The 25,158-nt window shown below is 47.1% G+C and overlaps 1 protein-coding gene across 3 annotated transcripts; it reads right to left on the reverse strand.

The window, feature by feature from the left end:
- Positions 1-196: 196 nt before the first annotated feature.
- Positions 197-22,235, reverse strand: LOC109944018 (60 kDa jasmonate-induced protein). 3 transcript variants are annotated; one of them, XM_035965015.1, is made up of 2 exons: positions 21,880-22,223; positions 197-909 (listed from the first exon to the last, which is right to left on the reverse strand). In XM_035965015.1, exons 1-2 carry the CDS (start codon positions 22,053-22,055, stop codon positions 369-371), a joined length of 717 nt encoding a protein of 238 aa, XP_035820908.1. In that variant the 5' UTR covers positions 22,056-22,223; the 3' UTR covers positions 197-368. The 3 variants fall into 3 exon arrangements, with proteins under 3 accessions (XP_035820908.1, XP_035820907.1, NP_001351726.1); XM_035965014.1 differs by having other exon boundaries at positions 197-1,041; positions 21,880-22,214; NM_001364797.1 differs by having other exon boundaries at positions 206-992; positions 21,880-22,235.
- Positions 22,236-25,158: the final 2,923 nt, after the last annotated feature.

Below are 25,158 nucleotides of genomic sequence, written 5' to 3' on the forward strand. Positions count from 1 at the left end.
AAGCTTTAACAAGATCAAAATTTATGCCAGTAAATGAAAAGAACTTTTAACAAAATGCATGAAGAAGAAAAAAACAGAAGCAAAACAAAAAAACCATCCTAATCACGCACAGCTTATTTTTATGCCTAACCTTAGACGTTGAAATTGAGCGCCTCACTTGAGGCACGCACAGTTTTATTATGCACTATTGCAAATATATTAGAAAAAACCAAAGTGATACTCGCTCTATTTTTATTTATTTGGCGTTCCCACCACGAAATGTTATCTTGCTCTAGTGCAACTGTCTTGTATGAAACATGATTTAAAACCCTTAGTCATTGATACATATAAAAATGCACTCTTGAATTAATGGCTAATAATAATAGGCATTACCAAGGGTACTCCGACCATGAAATTGCCACTTCCAATTCAGCGCCATTTTGTCCAACAAGTCGTTCCGTGTGCTGGCCGTCAATCGCAGGATTGAACTCAAGGACCCCTCCAACAATTTCATCGCCGGAACAGCGATGCAGGTCAAGCTCAATCGTCAGCGGCATGTGCAGCGGCACGGCGAGCGCTTCCCTCGCCAGCTGAATCAGCCCCCCCGGTCGCACGCTCACTCCATTGTCACCCTCTTTGTAGAAGAGCACGCAGCCGACGTCGAACAGCTTGCTGCGAGCAACGATCCTCCCGAGAATGGCGGTGGCGTCTTCTTCTCCGGCTTTGGACACCGGCAGGCGAGCAAGTTTGACAGCGACCCGGCCTTGGACGCCGTTGTTCAGCACGGCATAGATCACTTCAGCGAGGCCATAGCCCATTTGGACAGTCTCGACTATGGCCCTGTTGTAGTTGGAGAAGTCGTCGCCGATGCAGTCGCAGATTATCCTCCCGATGTCCTCGTCGTCCTCAGCGGCTTCTCCGGCTTGCGGGCTGCCATCATGGAGGTAGAAGGTGAAGGCAATTGGACTTTCTGCCGAGGTGGCCATTGATGGCCCAGTTAGCACGAGGTTACCCTGTTTCGGTACAAGAATGCATGAAGAAAGTGGATCACTTCTGTCCTGCCTGCTCATAGACGACAGATGTTGTGATACAATTAACATAACGTCTCGTACGATTTAATTAAACAGACCTAACAATGAAGAAAACGAGAACCTTCTTTGCAGACTCAAGGTGATGGATGAAAGGGGGCAAGGCCATGTAATGATGTAAATCAGTTCTAGCTATTGTAAACAAAACATTTCCAACCATAGCATACATCTTTCTTAAAGAAGTTGTAAGTATGATTAATGGAACCCAAGATTGAAGCTAGGAAAAAAAACAAGGAACTAGAGTACAAAGAATGATTTATTAGAGACAAAAATCTAAATTTCTTCTAATATTTATACTATATTAAAGCACCAGTTTCAACGGTCGTCCCGCGTCAATATTTTTCAAAAAAATCCCTATATTTATTTAGAATCAACCCGCACTCCTATAATCTCTTCTCTACTACTATAATAAAAGAGTTTATGTAAAAAAAAGTTGAAATTATGTATAAGTGAGTGTTTGAACCTTGGTTGTTGTCTCCACATTTACACCAACCTAATCAATAGAAAACATATATTTTGTGCTTTATTAAAACAAAATTTATTCTATGTCATACATATATATAAACCGTAGCAATGCACGGACATACGACTATCATGATGTAATCTCTATTACTCACCATTTGTCACGGTTTCACAATTGTCTCTTTTGCAAAAAAAGTTTCTATACTTCTTTCTGTACCCGTAGTCCAATTACAACTATTTTTGTTCTCTATCTCTACTACTGTAATGGAAGAGTTTTGTGTGTCGTATAATTTTTGTGCATCCTTAGCCAACACCGCCTCCCTCCCCCGGCCTGTCCCGCACGGTGCCGTTATCCCCTGCCCGCGATCGTCGCCCCTCCACCCGCCCGCCCTCTCCGCACGGTGTCATTATCCCCGCCTCGCTCGCGTATATACCCATAACCATGCTTCATTGTATCTGTGCGTATTGCGACGGAGGCGGATGAGCAGGCGGAGCAACGGAGGCCTCTATTCCCCGATTGGATCTGTGTGCCTCCGACCTGTTGTTGCTCTCACGGCGAGACGCAGATCCAAATGCAGGTCCGTCCCATCGAATCGGTCATCTTCCTTCCTTTGTTCCCCAATTGGATCCACAGGGGGTAGAGGAACCCCGCCGGTGTAGTGGCCCGAGCTGCTACAAGCCGGCTATGCACCAGACATCCCGCCGCGGCTCTTGGTGCTGGCGGCTTCACCTGCGCTCATGGTCGACGCGCCGTCCCCGCCCCCGCCATGGTGCCCGAGCTCCAGGCCGAGGCGCCCGTGCCGACCACTAACCCCTTGTCTAGCTCCCTCCTCACGACCCCAAAGTCGTCCAAGTCCGCCTTCGACATCCCCGAGGGCGTGCAGTGGCGCAACAACGAGTTCCTATCCGCATAAAGCGTGGAAAGGTCGAGCACATGCACTTCTTCAAGGACGGCAGCCTGCTCCAGCTCATGGTCGTCAACGGTCGTCGCGCGGAAAGGTGTTTTGTGAAATATTTTTTCTCGAATGACTATAAAATATTACGAGACACTGTTTATGGTGTATTCAAGTTTTGTTTTTCTTGTATTCTGCTTGAGATGATGAATACATAAATTGTCCCTGTTACTCTTAAGAATGAACATCTAACTGTCCCAAATCCCAATGCCAAAAAACCATAAATTATCCTAACAGGATAATGTTCAGGTAGTCGATGGCTTGGCATATTAAGTTTTATGATCTGAAGGATGTCTTCATCTGAAGGGCCTTGCCTAGAATGCCTGTCTAGTGATCAATCAGACACTGTTTATGGTGTATTCAAGTTTTGTTTTTCTTGTATTCTGCTTGAGATGATGAATACATAAGTTGTCCATGGTACTCTTAAGAATGAACATCTAACTGTCCCAACGCCAAAAACCATAAATTATCCCGATGGGATAATTTGCAGGTAGTCAATGGCTTGGTATATTAAGTTTTAAGATCTGAAGGATGTCTTCGTCTGAAGGGCCTTGCCTAGAATGCATGTCTGGTGATCAATCAGAGTGTCAGGTTGTCTAAGACTGGGAATTTAGAGAAGTAAAGTAGTGCTTATTCTGAAAGAAAGGTTTCATGACTCGGAATCATCTTCAAGAAAAATCTCTTATTTACATGGTGTTATCTACTTGCACAAGCCATGTTGTTGGGTCAAATTACTACTTTATGAATAATTCCTCTTATTCTATGAGGATATAATTCCTAGAAGGGCCATCATCATCTCTGTCGTAAGTGCCTTCACATAAGTATACATCAAAAATAATATCACATACTTAAGATGCACATATACCTTACAAGCTATTTTTAACATTGCAGATAGATAATCCTGTGAAGGGAGCATCTGGTCAGGCTTTGCAAAATCTTAATCTAATGATGGGACTGCATGAAAATATTGGGCTGCAATACCAGCCCACGTTCCCCTAATCTTTTGTGTCATTATCTATGATTACAATTAATTTAGGAGTATGGAAACCAATTTCTTGTTACTGTCAACAGACGGCAATAAGCCCCTCATTAGAATTCAATCAAATCAAAGTTGACAGTTAGTATAGCTTGGTATGTATTGTTTTGGCTTTATTAAAATATTAAGAGAATAATGATAATGACAATTTAGCAGTACAATGGTAGTATTATGTGGGTAGCTTGGTTCCACTAAAATCATAAGCCTATACACATCTTGTTCCTGCAATGTTGTTTGCTATTTTAATCACGAAATCAATATTGAGTTTGAATGCAGTTCTGAAGCAGCTATCCTTGGCATCACTGGATATAGGTATGGTGCCTTTTTTATTGTGTTCAAGTCAAAGTTTAGCCCATTACAGTTGTACTTTGAGAGGATTGGAATGTCTCTTAGTATAATTCTCAAGTCTCTTAGTATGATTCTCAAGTTTTATCTTATAGCTGCATGGATCCATAGCATTGCTATAAAAAGTTAATTCTCTGATAGTTGTTGTTAAACCAAACTATATTGGGTTTGTTGGGTGTTTTGACAGTCTATATATGCTTCGTGTCCTCCAATCGCTGGACCTTTGTCTCACTATATTGTCTTAATAGGTCGCACAAACAGAAGCAAGTACTCATATGCTCCTAAATCTGGTGTGAGGTACGACGGGTTTTACAGAATTAAGAAGTGTTGGAGGCAGTTTGGTGTTCAGGTAACTTAGCTCTCCTCCTGTATACAGATTGCAGATGTAGCTATACTTTCATATTATGCAGCTACTTGTCACCTACAAATGAAGCTAAGTGTAAGAGGGAAGAGCGGAACAAACAACAACATAAAAGGTGAACTAAGATGACCAATCATTTAGTTGAAAAGCTGGTTGTTAGTTATTTGTTTGTTGGACGTGAATAACCATTCTTGTGTTGCTACTGCTTACTTTGATAATATATTTTTTTTGTTTTTTTTCTATGCTTCCAACTCATACTATCTCTCCTTGTTTATCCTATCCAGGTAAAGGCTGATGTTTTTAAGAAAGTTGCTTTAAACTCTATATTGAATCTGAAGGTAGCGTTAGATCTGCCCTTACTTTTCTTTGCTGTGGTGTTTAGCAACCAGTACTTGGAAACATAAGGAGGGTGAACATTTTCTTGCTGTCTTGAGGAGGCTTGTGAGATTTCTTGATGGTTGGATTGAAACAGAAAACGTTGAGAATGAAATGCCAATTTCCTTTGTTGTCTCAATCCATTCCTAGGCTGGGATCGACCAAAAAATGGTGAGGTTTTGTTATGACCGGCCACACTACCTAATGATGACATTAGAGATAACTGATATAGATGAGTTCATGCACATATAGACCATATGTGACTTTCACACTGTAAGACCCAAATCTGGTAGAAAGAAAAATGATAATAATAATAAAATAAATAAACAAATATAGTTAATATAGTACTTTGGGAATTAGGGAATGAGAAAAGAAATTTGTAATAAAGTCAATTATTGTTAGAGTCAAATATGAGAAGGAGAATAAAATAGTAATACTTAAAATAATATGGTGTATATTCACATTTAGATTTCAATTGAGACATTTGGAAAATCTGAAATTTAAAACAGGAGTATAAATTTGAGTTTGAATAATTGAATTTGGAATTAGGAATAGAAAATGGGAAAGAAAATTTCAATTAAGCCATTTATTCCTCTCATAAATAAATAACAAGAAAAATAATAAATAATAATATTGAAAATAGTAGAGGTGATATTCACCTTAGTTTTAATCCTGACACTTGGAAAATTTGAAGTTCAAAACATGAGTTTGGTTTGAAAATTGAAATAGGAAAAGTAAAATCAGAAAAAAGGAAAAGACTAAAGCCATCATGGGCCGACTACCCTCGCTCGCGGCCCAATTCTATCTGATCACTCATGCATGGCCCGCCTGGCTCTCCCGTGTTGCGTGCGCTTTGAGTCACCGGCCGAGTGGGCCCGCGTCGCCAGCCTCCATGTTCGCGCGCTTGCTCCGTCTCACTAATGTGTGGGGTCCGGCTGTCATAACCATCCCCTTGCTCCGAGTTCACCTCAACTGAATCCGCTGATTCCGCGTGGGCACATAACAATCAACGCCTGGAATCCGGAGCCGTTGCTGCGCCCAGATCTCACCTCGGGGCTACTTAAGGCGGTAATCCGCAGTGCCCTACCCCTCCCTTATCCATCCTGGCGGACCTCCGCGCCCAGCAGAGAGTGACGAAAGGGGATTGTGGGGGCCGCCGCGGTAGACCTGCATACTCCGATCCGCTTTGCTTCAACCGCTGGCCTGGACGTGTCGCCGGAGTGCCTTTGAGTTGCCCGCAGCTCAATCGGGGGAAAGGGAGGGACCTGGTGGCCGGGAATTGATAAACGGAGCAGTAGTCGCCGCCGTGGTCCACACTTCACTGTGGGCGGGGCTTGGTGTGCCGCGATCCGAGGTATGAAGCCCCCCATGCTTTTCGTCTTTCTCCTCTCAACGTATTGCATGCGCTAGTGGTGGGTTTGAATACCGGGGCACTGGGTTGGGAGATCGCCGGCGATGAAAGCCGTCGTGTTCTGCTTGGGCCCCGCCGTGGCCGGTACCCAGGAGAGAGAAAAGTGGGGTCCATCGGATAGCCCATCGATGGATGAGATTAAATGTATGGGCGAGTAGTGCCTGGCCATCGGATTCAGATGGACGCTCCCGATTAAGTGATGCATACCCCTTCGTTCTTTTGATCCGAGACGTTGATCGGCGATCCGATGGGTTAGATCGGATCGGACCTTAATGAAATCCGGGTCGTAGGGTGTCCTGTGGGCGGCTGTGATTAAAAGGTTGTTACCCTTTCAGTTATGTGGATTTTGGGCCCTCGGATTGGGATCGGACGGTCCATATCGCGTACTGGTTCGTACCTATGCTGATCTAATCAGGGTCGTCTATATTTGATTTGGCGGCCCAAAGACATGAGTACCCTTTCGTCCGACAGCTTTTACAGAAGAACCCCTGTAGATTTTATAAAATAACCTGTTGTCAGTGTGGTGTTGGAGGAATAGGGTTTCGGACCCTGGAATTTTGCGCATAGCACCCTGGAAGAGTTCAATATAGTATCCGAAGTCCAAATATGATATCTGGAATCATAAAACCCATTAAGAAATGGATTTTTATATAGAAAGTTAATCCTAAAACTTCACAAATTCATAACTTCTTCGTTTAAACTCCGAATTGACCCATTCCAGTCGCGTTAGCTTCATAAAAATATTCTCTATGCAGTAACAACATTAATTATACCATAACGCATACTTTTATAGTTAGATATTTATTTATCCTTTGTCTACTAGATTAACTCTACTAATCTAGGTTAATCTCTCTATATATATAATCTGGGTAAAAGGTAATCCCTAATCAAATTATAATCTAGATTAAAGTTGGATTAGTTATTCAGAATATATTTCCTCATATATTGTATAATAAACAATTTATAATATAATTTAATATTCAAACCACATAGATCTTCCGTAAATCATAACTCAGTAACCGTAACTCCGAGTTTAGCGATTCTCGAACCCACGACCTCGTAGCAACGCGTAGATTATTATTATGCAATTTGTTCTTATGTTTGGTGTGATGTTAATTTTGCCTATACCATGTTTGTTTGTTTTGCTACGACTAGCAGTGAGGTTACGAGTCACTTGAAGAGCAAGTTACCTGGAATCTCAAGTGTCAGGCAAGTTGTGCCCTTGACCACTTTTATTACCCAATAATGTTCTTTATAATCATTTATTCATGCATAGGTTTAATTTTGATGGGACCCAATAGGTCACCCTAGTCTGATTATCTTATTACCTTGTTTACCCCTGAACTATTTGGGTAGTTTTGCTATTGCTCTATATGGTTTTGGGTTTAATATTACATTATGTTCATGTTCTAATTATACTGTTATTTTACTTATTGTTCATGACAAGATCATTATTTTAATTGGAACATGGAGCTTAACTTGAAAAATACGTGCCACCACAAGGGTGGAATGGGACGCCCTTGACTCACTAACTAGGAAAGCTAGTGGAGGACTACCTTACCCGATAGAGGCAAGGGCAGTAGGGGAGTAGGCGTGTAGGGAGGTTCCCGGGTTGATTTTGTTGCGATGGCGGTCAGACGAGGGATTCCTGCATTGCTCTTTCTAGAAACTGTAGTGGGTTTTCTGAAGCTAGTGGAACTTTGTAAAGGCCTCGTAGTGGATCCCTAGCCATTCACCTCGGTAGTGTCTAAGGGTCTAGCTAACCCTGGCGACATGGGATACACGACTAGTGGGTACAGGGTACAACCTCTGCAGAGTGTAAAACTGGTATACTAGTCGTGCTCGCGGTCATGAGCAACTCAGGACTCTCGCATGATTAAATTATGGAACTAAATTCAATTTGTCATATGCATTAATACACGACTAGTGGGTACAGGGTACAACCTCTGCAGAGTGTAAAACTGGTATACTAGTCGTGCTCGCGGTCATGAGCAACTCAGGACTCTCGCATGATTAAATTATGGAACTAAATTCAATTTGTCATATGCATTGCATGGGATTTATTATTAATTTTGTTCTATTATTATTATGGTTTGGTATTTACTTACATTTAGTAACTGCTAATAAAATTTGACCAACTTATTAAAAGCAATGCTCAGCTTTAACCCCTTTTATTGATCAGCCTTACACATCATATGAACTCTCACCTTTGGTGAGTTCATGCACATTATTCCCCACAACTTGTTGAGCGATGAACATATGTGAGCTCACCCTTGCTGTCTCACACCCCCACAGACTAAGAACAGGTACCACAGGATGAAGCGCATGGCGGATGCTGTGATGTGTTCGTGAGAGGCATAGGTCGTCATCTCCCAATCAACTTTGGGTTGCTGGATCGTTGTGTCTTTATGATGTAATTATTTATTTATTTTGTACAGAACTCCTATTATATAGTAAAAATGTGGCATTCGTTTCTGTACCATGATTCATCATATGTGTGAGACTTGGTCCCAGCACACCTGGTGATTGCGTTCGCACCCGTGTCCCTAAAACCCGGGTGTGACACACACACTGATTGGAACTTATACATGGGGCTTTTCTATTATAATAGAGTGGTATTATAAGAGAATGTCTTATATTCATGAGCCTATTATTTAGATACCTAGACTATTGTTTGTGATCATGATGAAATTATTACCACTCTTCTTCTTTACTGTGCTACTAATGAACTCGTTTGTTCTCCAGCTTTGTTGTCATGATGCTTCACTCGCAATAAGACCTGTTTTTGATCATTTCAAAACTTTTGTGATCACTTCTGGAACTCTCAACCCAATAGATCATTACCCTCGTCTCTTGAATTTTAATCCTGTCATAAGCAGAAGGTTCACAATGTCCTTAACAAGAGATTGCATTTGCCCCATGGTCTTGACTCGAGGAAGGTATGAGCTGGTCCCACGCGAACTTCATATTTCAAAATCTACTGTAGCTGTCGGAGTCTTTAAATGTTAGCATTGTCAACATATCCTTAGGTTTGGAAATGCTAACACTATCTTGCATATACATGATACCTTTTATTCTTGAGAATCATGACACTTATGTTAAGCTCTTATGAAAGCTTTAGTTATTTCCAACATTTCATATTACTGGTAGCATTGTATGCTTGTGTATTCATCAACTATTCCATCATTTTTAGTGATCATCTACATGTGAGTACAAAGTTTGATATGAATAGTGATCCTGGTGTTGTGAGGAATTATGACCACCTTTTGCTGGAAATGGCTTCTGCTATTCAAGATGGCATGATTTGGTTTTTGTCAGCTATTCCTATATGGATGTCATTGTGGACAGCTGGCGTGGAATGGGAATTATGCAGGTTATTTCTTTCACTTGTAAATTTTTCTCTCATATGAACCATTGTTTAAAAGGCGTCGCGGACATTCTCATATGAACCATTTTTCTCTCATACTCAATTTTACCTGGGCGGCGTGGACGCCTAGGCGACGCCTAAGCGTCCATGCGACATTTTTTGCTAGGCGTCCGCGCCGCCCAGGTAAAATTGAGTATGGCGTCCGCCTAGGCGCGGCGTCTGGGCGACGCATAACCTAGGGTTTTGTTGGCACTGGATTTTGGCGCCCGCCTGTAAATTGGTGCGTGTTCCCCTTTGCGCGCGGCTGCTCCTCCCCTTGCGCGCGCGGCTGGCGGCTGTTCTCTATTATCTCCCCTTTCTTCCTGTGCGCGCGGCTCTTCCTCCCTGCGCGCGCCCTGCACGCGGCTGCTCCTCCCTGTGTGCGCCCTGCACGCGGCTGCTGCTCGTCGCACGCCAATGCTGCTCGCGGCTGCTCCTCGCCTGCTCGCGGCTGCTGCTCGCCGCTCGCGGTTGCTGCTCGCTGAGCGCGCGGCTGCTGCTCGCTGGGCGCACGGCTGGCCGGCTGCTCCCCTTCCCTGGGCGCCCCTCACTGGTAGAGTGGTATGTTAGAGTATATGTGCTATGTGTTTAGGCCCATGTGGCCCATGTACAACATTTCAACATGGTATCAGCTAGGGTTTCTTTCCTTCCCTCCTCTCCTCTGCCCTCCAGCGCCGCCAGGCACGCCGCCGCCGCCGCCGGCCTCCGCTCGCGCTAGGGCCCGCGCCGCCGCGGTCGTGCGCCGCCTCGCCGGGACGCCCGCGCGCCGTGCGCCGCTCGCCAGGACCCGCCCGCCGCCCCGCCAGGCGCCCGCGGCCGTGTGCTGCCCCGCCACGCGCGCGTCCGGGGCCCCGCGCCAGGGACCCGCCCCGCCTGACCAGCTGTGGCCAGGGCCGCCACCGCCCACCTCCGTGTCTTCGGGTGTGCTTGCTACCCGAACACCGCTGCCACTGCTCCTCACAAGCTCGCACCCCGTTCCACCCTCTGTGTGTTTCTCGGGTACTCCCCGGACCACAAGGGCTACCGCTGCCTTGACCTCTCCTCTCGCCGGGTCCTCATCTCTCGCCATGTGGTGTTTGATGAGTCCGCATTTCCCTACTCCACCACCACACCACCCTCCTCCGACCCTGACCTTGACCTCTTCACTCTCTTTCCGACTGACGCGGTGGTCGAGCCACCTATTCTTCCTCCCTCTACAGGTACTCGCTCACCGCCTGTCGATTCTACTCCCGGCCCGGTGCCTTGCCCGGGTCCGGTGGTGTCGCCTCCGGTGGTGTCGCCTCTCTGCGGAGCCCCGTCTCCGATCGCCCCCGGGCCGAGCAGGGGTGGTGGGACTGCACCGCCTACGGGGACGTCGGTACCAAACCCTCCGGCTCGCTTCGCGCAGCCGGTGCGGGTCTACCAGCGCCGCCTGCCGCCACCGGGGTTCGCCCCTCCACCGTCGCCGTCGCCACCGTCCCCACCGGTGCCTTCTCCTCCGGTGGCACCGCCGGTGGCCCAGTCCCCGCCAGGGACACCTACACCTCCGCCGCGGCCACCCGCGGCACGTGTCGAGACGCCGGTGTACCACCCACCGCTCCTTCACCGCGACCCGCGTCACGTCCACCCGATGGTGACGCGGCACGCGGCTGGTACCCTGCCGCCCCGAGTCCTGGCGGCCACGACCGGAGACTCGCAGGTTTCTCCGGTACCCTCCTCCGTCCGCACCGCCCTGCTGGACCCCCACTGGCGTCGGGCGATGGAGGAGGAGTACGAGGCGCTCGTCGCCAACCAGACGTGGGATCTGGTGCCTCGTCCGCCCTGCACCAACGTCGTCACCGGCAAGTGGATCTGGACACACAAGCGGCGGGCCGATGGTACCCTGGAGCGGTACAAGGCTCGCTGGGTCCTTCGGGGCTTCACTCAGCGCCCCGGAGTCGACTATGATGAGACCTTCAGCCCGGTTGTGAAGCCGGCCACCGTTCGCACGGTGCTCTCGCTGGCCCTTGCTCGCTCTTGGCCAGTTCACCAGCTCGACGTCAAGAACGCCTTCCTGCACGGCGCCCTCACCGAGACCGTCTACTGCTGTCAGCCGGCGGGGTTCGTGGACTCCTCTCGCCCTGACATGGTCTGCCGGCTCAACAGGTCCCTCTATGGCCTCAAGCAGGCCCCCCGGGCGTGGCACTCCAGACTGGCTACGTTCCTGGTGACACTGGGCTTCGTGGAGGCCAGTCAGACACGTCTCTGTTCGTCCACCACCATGGAGCAGAGACTGCCTACTTGCTCCTCTACGTGGATGACATTGTCCTCACCGCCTCCAGTCAGTCACTTCTTCGCCGCCTCGTCGACGCGCTCCAACGGGAGTTTCCGGTCAAGGATCTGGGCGTGCTTCACCATTTCCTGGGGGTCACTGCTGAGCCTCGGCCCTCAGGACTCCTACTTCACCAGCGCCAGTACACTCTTGACATTCTGGAGCGGGCCAAGATGATTGACTGCAAGCCCTGCTCTACCCCAGTCGACACGCAGGCGAAGCTCTCTGGGGCCACAGGTGACCCAGTCGAGGACCCCACCGGGTACAGGAGCCTTGCCGGTGCCCTTCAGTACCTCACCTTCACTAGGTCGGACATCTCCTACGCCGTGCAGCAGGTCTGTCTCCATATGCACGACCCTCGAGAGCCTCACCTCGCGGCTCTCAAACGCCTCCTTCGCTACCTCCGGGGCACCGTCGACTACGGCTGCTTCTCCACCGATCTACCTCCTCCGAGCTGGTCGTCTACACCGACGCTGACTGGGTCGGGTGCCCGGACAATCGGCGCTCCACCTCCAGCTACGCCGTATTCTTAGGCGGCAACCTGGTGTCCTGGTCGTCGAAGCGCCAGCCGGTCGTCTCCCGCTCGAGTGCCGAGGCGGAGTACCGTGTTGTGGCCAACGGCGTGGCGGAGGCTGCGTGGCTCCGGCAGCTCCTCGCCGAGCTCCACAGTCCCCTCTCCAGGAGCACGTTGGTCTACTGCGACAACGTCAGCGCCGTCTACCTCTCCACCAACCCGGTGCAGCACCAGCGGACCAAGCATGTAGAGATCGATCTACACTTCGTCCACGATTATGTCGCCGCTGGTGTCGTTCGGGTCCTCCACGTCCCGACCACCTCCCAGTTTGCTGATATCTTCACCAAGGGCCTTCTGTCCTCGACCTTCGCCGAGTTTCGCTCCAGCCTCAACATCAGTAGTGGCTAGTTGCGGCTGTGGGGGGATCATATGGTGTGCTGAGTGTGGTTACGTCTTCCTTTTTGAGTCCAGTCTGTGACCTCCGCTGCGTCGGAAGTTCAGACTGCGGGGGGTGTTAGAGTATATGTGCTATGTGTTTAGGCCCATGTGGCCCATGTACAACATTTCAACATGGTAGACTGGTAGGTCCTCCCCTGCTTCCTCCTCCCCTGCTTTCTCTCAGGTGTCAACACCCAAAAATGATGTTCCTCCTCCCCTGCTTTCCCTGGTTTTACACTTTCAGGTTTTTGTCAAGTGTGAACTGTCAAGAAGTCGAACTCAAGACTGCAGCGAGTAGCGACAACATAATGTCTTCTCGAAATGAAGCTCCATCTTCTGTGGCTGGTGAGTACGACCCGAAGAGCAATCCTACCCGGAAGCCACGGAAGTCTGCTGATCCAGGGTGGAAGTATGGATTTTGGCCGGATCTTCAAAATAAAGATAAGGTGGAATGCACCCTATGTGGTCGGTTGTTAGTGGAGGGATAAAGAGGTTAAAGCAACATTTGGCAAGGGCATATGGAGATGCAAAGTTATGTCCCAAGGCTAGCAGTGGATTAAGGAAGGAGATGACAAGTTATTTGGAGGCAAACAAGAGAAAAAGACTAATGTTTCTAGATGAAGATGAAGAAGATGATGAAGTGGTGGAGGTGGCAGCAACAGATGGGGCGAATGATACATCTGTTGTGGAGTCTCAAGCATCCAAGGTGCAGCCTAGTTCTGGTACAACAGCCAAAAAAAGACAATCAACCTTGCAATTTAAGGCAAGTAGTAAAGCACAGCCAAAGCCAGCCAAGTCCGTAGTTGAGATGTTGCGGAGAACACCAGAGGAGGTGGTGGATGAGAGACTTTCAGACTCTTATCAGCCCACAATCTTGGCTAGTGCAAAAAGTAAGGAGGACAAACACTATGTGGACATGCAGTGGGCTTTGTTCTTCTATGAGTGTGGTGTACCTTTCAATGCCGCAGCAGCTAGGCAGTTTTAGATTGCAATTGAGGCCACATCACAGTTTGGTTCAGGGTATAAGCCTCCAACACCTTACCAACTAGGCGAGCCATTGCTACAAGAGGCTGTGAAGTCAACAAATACAATGAGGGAGGAACATGAGCGTGCATGGAAACAATATGGTTGCACACTCATGTCTGATGGATAGTCTGATAGGAGGGGACGCCATCTCATTAATTTCTTAGTGAACAGCCCAGAGGGCACTTACTTTTTAGAGTTCGTTGATGCATCAAGTGAAGTACATGATGCATACATGCTTGCTGATTTGCTTGAGAAAAAAGTTGATGAGATTAGGAGAGACAAGGTTGTACAAGTTGTTACTGATAATGGTGCCAATTACAAAGCTGCAGGCAAGCTTCTAATGGAGAGGATTCCTGCATTATTTTGGAGTCCATGTGCTGCACATTGCTTGGACCTAATGTTGGAGGACATAGGAAACTTGAAGGAATTCAAGAAACCAATTGCACGTGCAAGGCGTGTGACAACTTTCATATACCGACATGGGAGAATTCTTAGAGAGAAAACTGGTGGGGATGATCTTGTGAGGGCTGCTGCCACTCGTTTTGCTACTTCCTTTCTCACATTGAAGAGCTTGTACAAGCACAAGGATGCTTTGAAGGCTTTATTTGCAAGCACAGCTTGGACTGATAACAGATTGTCAAAGACTAGTGCTGGATTGGATGTGTATAACATTGTCTTCTCCACACAGTTTTGGAATTCAGTAGAAGATTGCCTTAGAGCTTCAGGGCCACTACTTATTGTACTTAGGGTGGTAGATGGAGATGAAAGGCCAGCTATGCCAGAGGTCCAAGCATTGATGAAATGTGCAAAGGAAAAGATCAATCAAAGCTTTGCTGTCCAAAGCAAGAAGACTTTACTCAAGAAAATCATAACTATAATTGAACGGCGTTGGGAGAAACAAATGGATCACCCATTGTATGGGGCTGCAATGTATTTGAACCCAGGAAAGTTGCATCCTCTCATAAGAAATGATGATGATGCTACTGTTGGTCAGCTAAGAGGTTGCTTTCTTGATGTGCTTGCAAGAATGGTAGATGATGAGGAAACTAGAGACAAGATCAATTCTCAAGCAATGGATTACGAGTTTCTTAAAGGAGCAGCTTTTTCAAATAAGATGGCCAAAGATAACCTACAAACTATGACCCCACGTAAGTGTTTGTGGCTGTTACTAGTTTACTACTTACTAGTTGTTGCTAGTAGCTTGCTAAATTGTTGTGATGTTATTATAGTTGAGTGGTGGCGTTCGTATGGTGGTCGTGCTATTGAGTTACAGAGATTTGCTAGACGTTTGGTGAGTCTTTGTGCGTCTTCATCAGGTTGTGAACGCAATTGGAGTACCTTTGAATTTGTAAGTTATTATGTGTGCCTCCTCAAGTCCTCATCCACCTACTTGGCTACTTTTGTATCCAATATTTCAGGATTAAATGACCAGGTGTTTTCTCTTTTCTTATTTTGTAGATCCATACAAAGAAAAGAAACTGATTGTTGCATAAGAGGTTGAATTCTATTGTCTTCATTTCCTACAACAGAAAGATGAAAGCTAGGTTCCAAAAACTACGCCAGAAGAAGGGGAAAAACTTTGATCCAGTGGTTCATGAGGACTTCAACTGGGACAATGAGTGGGCTGATTCTTTGCATGTAGTCCCTGAAGGTGGGCGTGGGTGTGAGTGTGACCTTACATGGGACCTTGTGGATAATGTCATTGGAGTATCACAAGCACTTCGTGGCCGAAACTTACCAAGAAGGGCCCATAATGTGTATTCAAGAAGAAATTATGTTGCTGCACAAAATATGTCAGAGGCTGAAGAGGAAGATGATGATGAAGAAGATGTTCCACATGATGATGCAGAAATCACAGATTGTGAAGATGAATCTAATGGTGGCAATGATGGTGAAGAAGGGGAGGCACCCAATATCCCAGGAGAGTTTGATGATGATTTTTAAGCGACGGGAGAGTGGCTATTTGTTGTAGATACCTTTGTGGGCCGGCAGTATGCCAGGCGCCACAAAGGAGTCAGTTAGCCCTCCTATTTTAGTGGAGAGATTAGCTCTATTTGTTTAGAAGATAAGAAGAGATAAAGAGGGAGTCGGATAGCCCTCCTATTTTAGTGGAGAGATTAGCTCTGTTTGTTAGAGGTGGTTGAGATTAAAGTGGCACCTAAGTCTATAAAAGGAGCTGCTGTAGTTTGTATTAGGGCTCATCAAAGAAAGTTTTACCTGGCCGGTGGAGCTTCCTTGGTCATCCTGGCGCACCTTGCGCCAGCTGACGGAATCAGCTCCATCTCTGGCCGATCCCCATATCCACTAAGATCCCTTCCCCAGTCCCAAGCCTTGCTGCGATCACCGCTGCGCAGTCCTAGGCGCCCACGACATATCAATTTGGTATCAGATTCCTCCGACGCATCGACCAACATGTCCGGCGTTGATCACGATCCTGCGAAGACCTCCTCCGACTCAGCCAAGTTGGATCAGATATTGGCGCAGCTCTCCACCATCAACTCAAGACTCGATCTGCATGGACAGCGGATCACGCTTTTGGAGAAGCGCCCAATCGACGAGCAGCTGCCGGAATCTTCAGAAACCGGCCCACGTACCGCAGCGCCTGTCGGGGTCATGCATAGCACAGGATCTGCTCCTCGTGACCGCGTCGACGATGGTGGCTATCGAAGACCCAATGTCTCCTTTCCCCACTACGATGGTGAGTCTGACCCCCTGTCGTGGATCAATAAATGTGAGACTTACTTCAGGGGCATGAGGACTCCACCCGATGAGAAGGTGTGGCAGGCATCACTCCATTTGGACGGTGTGGCAGCAGAATGGTTCTACGCTCTGGAGCGGGACACGGGCGGCGTCCTCACTTGGTCCCGCTTCGTTGAGTTCACCCATATGCGATTTGGACCACCTCTACGGACCAACGGTATGGCTGATCTCAAGGACCTTCGGCGCACCGGCACCGTTGAAGACTATCAACGTCAGTTTCTGTCCATTCTCTGTCGCTGCGAGGATATGACACAGCTCCAGCAAGCTCAGATGTTTACCGCAGGCTTGGGTGAACCGCTTCGGACTGATGTTGAACTGCTGACTCCAACTACATTGCAGCGGGCCATGCACCTGGCACGCGTCTATGAACGTCGTATGGATCTGTCCTCGACCCCATCAAGGACACCATATGCTACATCAAAACCAACGGCATCTACAACTGCACCAAAACCCTCGTCATCGGCTACCAGCAGACCACGTTTGCGCAGGCTCTCACCGGAGGAGGTTGCCGCCAAACGGGCCAGCGGTGAATGCTACCACTGCTCTGAAAAATATACAGTCGATCACAAGTGTGCTGCTCGCGGAGTTTTTCTGTTGGAACTGGATGGAGAAGATACCGGGACAACGGATACACTGGCAGAGGAGCTGGGCATATCACTTCATGCTCTCACTGGGATTGACATCGCCGACACACTGAAACTGAAAGTCTCTATCAATGGTGTGGCTCTCATTGCTCTTGTGGATTCAGGATCCACCCATACATTCATCCGTGATGCTATTGTGCCAAGACTGGGACTGCATGTGACTCCAACAGCAGGACTGCCTGTCAAGGTTGCAAATGGAGAGAAGGTGTTGAGTGGGGGTGTCTGTTCTCAAACCCCACTCACTGTCGGCGAAGAGAATTTTACCACAACCTGCTACACTCTTCCCCTGGATGGCTTTGATGTGGTGCTTGGGGTAGAATGGCTGCGTTCTTTGGGTCCCTTCATCTGCAACTTTGAAAAGTTGACGCTGTCTTTTTGGCGTCACGGACACATGGTGCGTTGGACAGGCATTGGCGGCTCTCCACCCCGCTGTAATGCTCTGGACATGGCACACAAACTGCTGGATACCCTGCTGCTATCCTTTGAAGACCTCTTTGTCGAGCCCCAGGGACTTCCTCCACCTCGCCGCCATGATCATCGCATCCGGCTTCTGCCAGGGACAGTACCAGTGGCGGTACGACCATACCGCTACCCTCAGTTGCTCAAAGATGAGATTGAACGACAGTGTGACCAGATGCTATCCCAAGGTATCATCCGAGAGTGTACCTCAACGTTCTCATCACCAGTGCTGCTTGTGAAGAAATCAGACAACACATGGCGCTTCTGCATTGACTACCGTGAGCTCAACACGAAGACGGTCAAGGACAAATTTCCTATCCCAGTAGTGGATGAACTCCTGGATGAGCTTCGGGGAGCCCGGTTCTTCACCAAGCTTGACTTACGTAGCGGCTACCATCAGGTGCGCATGCACCCAGAGGACATCAATAAGACGGCCTTCCGCACGCACCATGGTCACTACGAGTTCTTAGTCATGCCTTTTGGCTTGACTAATGCACCGTCGACATTTCAGGCGCTTATGAATGATGTACTCAAGCCGTTCATCCGTAAGTTTGTACTGGTATTCTTTGATGACATATTAATCTATAGCTCATCCTGGGCTGAGCATCTTCAACACATGCGGCAAGTATTCCAGCTGTTACAAGAGCAGAAGTTGGCCCTCAAGCGCACCAAGTGTTCCTTTGGCGAGACACAGGTGGGTTACTTAGGCCACATCATCTCGGATAAGGGAGTTGCAATGGACCCTGCCAAGATTGAAGCAGTGGAGTCATGGCCACCACCGCGCTCCATCCGGGCGCTCAGAGGATTTTTGGGACTGACTGGGTATTATCGGAAATTCATCGCTGGTTATGGCACTGTAGCAGCCCCCTTGACAGCACTGTTAAAACGAGAGGCATTCAGATGGACAGAAGAAGCAGAGGAGGCTTTTAATCTACTCAAACAGGCCTTAATGTCCGCACCATTACTGCAGATGCCCGACTTCGGCCGCAGTTTCATCATTGATTGTGATGCGTCAGGGTCTGGTTTTGGCGCCGTGTTACACCAGGGAGATGGAGCTATTGCTTTCTTCAGCAGGGCAGTCGCACCTCAACATCAGAAGTTGCCGGCATATGAACGGGAACTGATTGGGTTGGTGAAAGCAGTCCGGCACTGGAGGCCTTATATCTGGGGGCGCCAGTTTCTAGTCCGCACCGATCACTACAGTCTTAAATATTTATTAGATCAGCGACTGACCACAATTCCCCAACATACATGGGTGAGCAAGTTATTCGGATATGATTTTATGGTGGAGTACAAGCCTGGCAAACTCAATGGCGCAGCTGATGCTCTCTCACGTCGTGTCGAGTCAAGCATGGCACTCAACACCATCTCTACACCTTCTTTTGAGCTGTTTGACAGTTTGCGAGCCGAGGCTGCAACGGACCCACAAATCCAGGATGTGCGCCAGCAGCTTGCTGCTGGTACTGTTTCACCAGGTTGGACAGAATTGGATGGGTTGCTCCTTTTCAAAGGAAAAGTCTATGTGCCAGATGCCTCTACTCTTTGGCCGATACTATTATCCAGTGCCCATGACACAGGACATGAAGGAATCCAAAAGACAATTCACAGGTTTCGGTCGTCATTCTATAATCCTCATGCATTACAGAGGGTTAAGGAATTCATCAAAGGTTGTTCAGTCTGCCAGCGCAATAAAACTGAACATCTCCATCCCGGTGGTCTCCTGCAACCTCTATCAGTACCTTCGGAAGTATGGAGTGATATTTCTATGGACTTCATTGAGGGGTTTCCAAAGGTGGGCGGCAAGTCAGTGATTCTCACAGTTGTTGACCGTTTCTCCAAGTTTGCACACTTTATTGCTCTCGGACACCCTTACACAGCAGCATCGGTAGCAAAAGCCTTCTTCGATAACATTGTCCGTCTCCATGGGTTGCCATGCTCCATTGTCAGTGATAGAGATACAGTATTTACTAGCACATTCTGGTCAGAATTGTTCCAGCTAGCAGGAGTTAAGCTGCACATGAGTTCAGCTTTCCACCCACAATCTGATGGACAATCAGAAGTGGTAAATCGAATTATCACCATGTATCTTCGGTGCCTAGCAGGGGATAGACCAAGAGAGTGGCTTAAATGGCTTCCATGGGCCGAATTCTGCTACAACACTTCCTTCCAGACTGCTCTTCGATGCTCTCCATTTAAGGTGGTATATGGCCGAGAACCTCCTGCTCTTCTGCCCTATCATCCAGGAACATCACAGGTGGCCGCTGTTGACAAACAACTGCAGACACGCGACGAATTCTTGGCGGATATTCGTGATCGATTGATTCAGTCACAGGTGACAATGAAAAGCTACCAGGACAGGCATCGACGGGAAGTGGAGTTCCATGAGGGCGATTGGGTATGGCTGCGCTTACAGCAGCGCACAACAGTTGGTGTCACTTCTGCTACACCCAACAAACTTGGCCCAAAGTTCTTTGGACCATATCAAGTGCTATCAAGGGTGGGCACTGTCTCCTACAAGTTGCAGCTTCCTCCCAGGGCCAGAATACATGATGTGTTCCACGTTTCTCTACTCAAGAAATTCATAGGGGAAGCTCCAACCCAAGTTATACCGCTGCCCGAGCTCCTCAACGGCAGAGTCATCCCTACACCAGAAAAAGTCCTCCGTGCAAGGCTGAATCGTGGGGTGTGGGAAGTTCTGATCAAGTGGACAGGCCGAGCAGAGACGGATACTTCTTGGGAGCAGCTGGAAGACTTCAAGCTTAGATATCCAGCCATGACGCTCGAGGACGAGCTCTTCGTCGGCGAGGGGGGAAATGTTGTAGATACCTTTGTGGGCCGGCAGTATGCCAGGCGCCACAAAGGAGTCAGTTAGCCCTCCTATTTTAGTGGAGAGATTAGCTCTATTTGTTTAGAAGATAAGAAGAGATAAAGAGGGAGTCGGATAGCCCTCCTATTTTAGTGGAGAGATTAGCTCTGTTTGTTAGAGGTGGTTGAGATTAAAGTGGCACCTAAGTCTATAAAAGGAGCTGCTGTAGTTTGTATTAGGGCTCATCAAAGAAAGTTTTACCTGGCCGGTGGAGCTTCCTTGGTCATCCTGGCGCACCTTGCGCCAGCTGACGGAATCAGCTCCATCTCTGGCCGATCCCCATATCCACTAAGATCCCTTCCCCAGTCCCAAGCCTTGCTGCGATCACCGCTGCGCAGTCCTAGGCGCCCACGACATATCACTATTGCTAGATTGCATTAGCATATTTGCTGCATTACTAACTGCAGCTAGTTACTATTAATTATGCCATTACAAACTATCTATGTAGCTATTTCAGATTTGGTATTGTGTTGTTTTAAATTTTGTGACTTGCTATTGTTCCTTTAGAAACTACTTTGTGGCTATTTCAGATCCACTATTGTGCTATTGTAAATTTGTGATGATTTCTAGTTTATGAGCTGTAACAGTTGTTTGGTTGCTTGGTATTTGGCTACTAAGGCGTCGCCTAGGCGCCCGCCTAAGTCGCCTAGGCGTTCAGGCGGTGGCTGGGCGCCTAGTTCTGCCTAGCCGCCTTTTAAACCATGATATGAACCCTACAATTCAGATAAAATATAAATATGGCAACAAGGAATGTGTCTAATTGTGTCCAACATTTTATATTACTGGTAACATTGTATAACTTTGTGTAAACACCAATCATTCCATCATTTTCAGTGATCAGCTACCTATGACGTTCATAATAATATATGTGTTATTCATTTTCGTGTAATCATTGTGCTCTAACATTTTATCGACTAGGTTGTGTACCGTGGAAACGCACGGTTATTGTACTAGTAGATCTTTATGCAACTGATTTTTGTGGCTTGTACCGCCGTTTCAGGTATCATCGGCAATCACTGTGGTGCCGAGAACTACAATAGCTCGATTATTGACGGGAACCGCTTGATTTTCCGATAAATTATAGCCAAAAAATAAAAATAAAGCAACAAACAGAGCTCGAATTATCGCTACCGTTACCCATATGATGTGTGATAATTGAGCGACTGTTGAAAATTTTCGCCAAATTTCAGAACGGTGGATTGCACCATACCATAGTCCCTACTCCCTAAGCACTATGCTACCTCGTTGTTTCCTCTTCTATTCCACCTACTCAAGGAACAGAGTACTCTGTTCTTTTAAAAACAGAAGTTTCATGGTTTTTATTTCTATTCATTGATTGACCGTTTGCTGAAATCATTAAAAAATTCGAAACATATGCTATTGTTGGTGTTTGCGACATAGTAGTGCTTAAAGTAGATCTATTAAGATAGTACTAAGAAGAAAGGAGAGATTAAAGGGAACTGCACCTGGCTGTCGCAGGTTTGCTTCGAGGTGTCTTCTTCCTCTTCCAGTGAGTTCCAGCTGTAAATGAAATCGCTGCAGCAGTGGCCGCCGTAGAAAGAGATGATGCCACGGGGCGGCGGGTCTCCTCCGGCGATGGCCGGGATGCGCACGGCGAACACCTCCGCCATGTCGCGGCCATGTATGGGCAGCTCAGAGTACGCCAGCAGTTGCTCGTCGGTTGGGGCGTCGCTGTAGCCGGTGGCGGCCGCCATGTCGGCCAGGAAGAGAACGCGATTGGGGACTGGGAAGTGGGAAGAGAAGACAGGGATGGATTGGATGCGTGGTGGTCTTATCTGCACAAAACTCCAAATACCACCGTGCTTCCCTCAACTTTCCCCAAAAGCCCCAAAACTACAAACTGCACCCAGCTAGTAATCCAACTTGTTGACACTAATAAGTGTCTGTTTGGATATTTGGTTTTCCTTTTGTAGTTTTAGAAAAGTGTACTCCCCTTCTAAAATATTAGTCGTTTTAGCTCTCAACTTTCATATATATATTTAAATAGATGATGATAAATCTAAACATATATATATAACAAATATTGTCTCATTAGGGCTTGTACTCCCCCGTTCTGTATTATAAAACATTTGACTTTTTTTACATCGACTCTTACCATTTGTCTCATTCAAAAAAATATGATTATTATTTATTTTCAATGTGATTTATTTTATCATACTAGTCGGTTACTCGTGCATTATGACGGCTCACAACAATACCCACGTAAACTATCTACCAAAAAGATCTCAAGGTTTTTTATTGGTTGTCTCCACTCTTCACATAATATTTTTTTATGAACGCGAGGGTATCATAGGCAGCAAATCAGAGACCCTCATCCCTCGCCTCCCCCACTTCCAAAGTTTTGTAGAGCAGGAGGGGAAGGAAAGAGACGGGCATACATGTTCGTTGCCGGAGAAGGACACAACGAAGACCTGGACATATGGAGGCGACATAGGTAGTATACCGCTAGATATATAGGGAGAGAGCACGGAAGCAGAGAAAGAAGCTCAACTGGAGCAGCTCCAAACCAAGAGACACCCGCACCAGGCGTCAGTCCGAGAAGGGCGAGAGAATGCGAGTGTCTTCCCAGCCCTGGACCCGCCGAAGCGACACAACACCACTACCAACTCCATAGCATATGCCGACTGCTGCCACACTATGGACCTTAGTTGTCCAATATCTCAAACCTGGACTCCTCATCGCTAAGATAACCTAAGCGTGGCAGGCGCCACCATGTCCTCCTCGACAGCACAAACGGAGAAAGGCCAGGAGCATGACTGACTCGCTCCGTACCCGCGTCGACGAGCGTCGGTCGGCTCGCGGCTGCGACCGTGGGCGGGGGCAGCAGGTTGGAGTGGAAGAACAGGGCGAAGGCAGGGATGACGAACGGGACGTCCGACAACGGCAAAAACGATGGTGTGCGCATGATGTGAAACGTCCTCGTGGACGTGCAATAGCCACTGCGCGAGTCGGTGTCAGGGCAACTGTCGGACAAATATGGGGAGGAGACGTCTGCTCCTACGCCCTCTGCCGAGAATGGGGTGGCGCGGAGGTGGAGGCATGAGGGAAGAGAGAAAAGAAGTAGAATGGCGAACGAGGTGGTGGCAACTGAGGCGAGGACCATCATTATCGTGTGGAGGTATAGATGGCCAAATGAGCTGTGTCTGGCGAGCCGGCCTGAGGCACGACCCATTTTATAGTGTCTGGGTCAACCCGACACGATCGTCGTGCGGTGCTTGGATCGTAGCCTCGGCCCGTAGTGCTGGCTCGACCCGGCACGATTATTTTTTATTTTACAAAAAAATCATATCTACATATGTATAATTTATATTCAATATTAAAAATATCTGAGCATGATGTTCTACTAGTTAGACAGCTTCGCCCAGTGTCTTCCACCCTTCTTCCATCAGGGTGTGGATTCAAACCCCACTTGCTGCACCGCATTTTAATATTTTATGCTGAGTTAATTTGGAAGAATGTAGGGACTTTTTGTAAAAAGATGACGGACAATCGTTTAAACTGTTGCTTTAAGTATAGTAGAGATAGTATACTTTGAGCATGGATTGGACTTTTTCATATTTTTACAAAATCGTTTTGAATAAGATGATTGGCCAGAATTAGTATAAAAAATCAAATGTCACACCCGGATTTAAGGGCAAACCTAGGTGTGTCTCATATGTGTGACATAATTATGATGACTTAGGGTACAAAAATCAATTTCACATCTTTATTGTATAATAGAAGTTCTGTACAAAAATAGCTAAATATAATACATCATATGACGGCGACGATCCTCCATAACCATAGTTGGTTGTGAGACATCTGCCTAGACTTCTCCGAACTCAACGTATCATCCTTCATGTTCCTCATCCAGTGGTACCTGTTCTTGACCTGGTGTGATTATAGCAAGGGTGAGCTCATATACGGTCATCGCTCAGTAAGTGTGAAGAAAAGTGTGGTGCAAGGCTTACCAAGGAAAATGGCTAAGGATGAGCATTGCTTTTATTTTTGTTGGTCAAAATTTTATTAGCAGTTACTAAATATAATAAAATACCATCCAAATTAAATAAGAGATCATAATAAAGAATAAATCCCAAAATGCAATACATGACATGTTAAATTTAATTCTATAATTTAATCATGCGAGAGTCCTGAGCCGCTCATGACCGTGAGCACGACTAATATACCAGTTTTACACTCTGCATAGGTTACGCATCTTTAACCATAAGATATGTTTCCCGTGTAGCCAGTGTTAGCTAGATCCTTAGACACTTCCAAAGTGAATGGCTAGGGATCCACTGCGAGACCTTTACAAAGTTCTACTAGCTTCAGAAAACCCGCTACAGTTTAAGGACAAAGGAAGCATAGGCAGTAATTACAGCCAACACTACACTCTACAATGACGCCTCCTTGCTTGCCCCTTTGGGGTAAGATAATCCCTCACTAGCTCTCTTAGTTAATTTGTCAAGGGTGTCCCATTAAACCCTTGTGGTAGCACTGTTTTCCTAGGTTAAGCTCCATGTTCCAATTAACAAAATGATCTTATCATGCACAATGATAAATAATCCAATAATATATAATAAAACGTGATCATAATTATAAGTGTCATTAACCCAAAAAAACAGATAGAGCAATAGTAAAACTACCCAATAATTCATTTATATGTAAGGTGTAGGGTAAACAAAACTAGGTAACCTATTAGGTCCTATCAATTTAACCTAACAGTGCAAGCATTGGTGAGAACA

The sequence above is a fragment of the Zea mays genome, chromosome 2, assembly GCF_902167145.1.
Source record: "Zea mays cultivar B73 chromosome 2, Zm-B73-REFERENCE-NAM-5.0, whole genome shotgun sequence".
Taxonomy (NCBI): Eukaryota; Viridiplantae; Streptophyta; class Magnoliopsida; order Poales; family Poaceae; genus Zea; species Zea mays.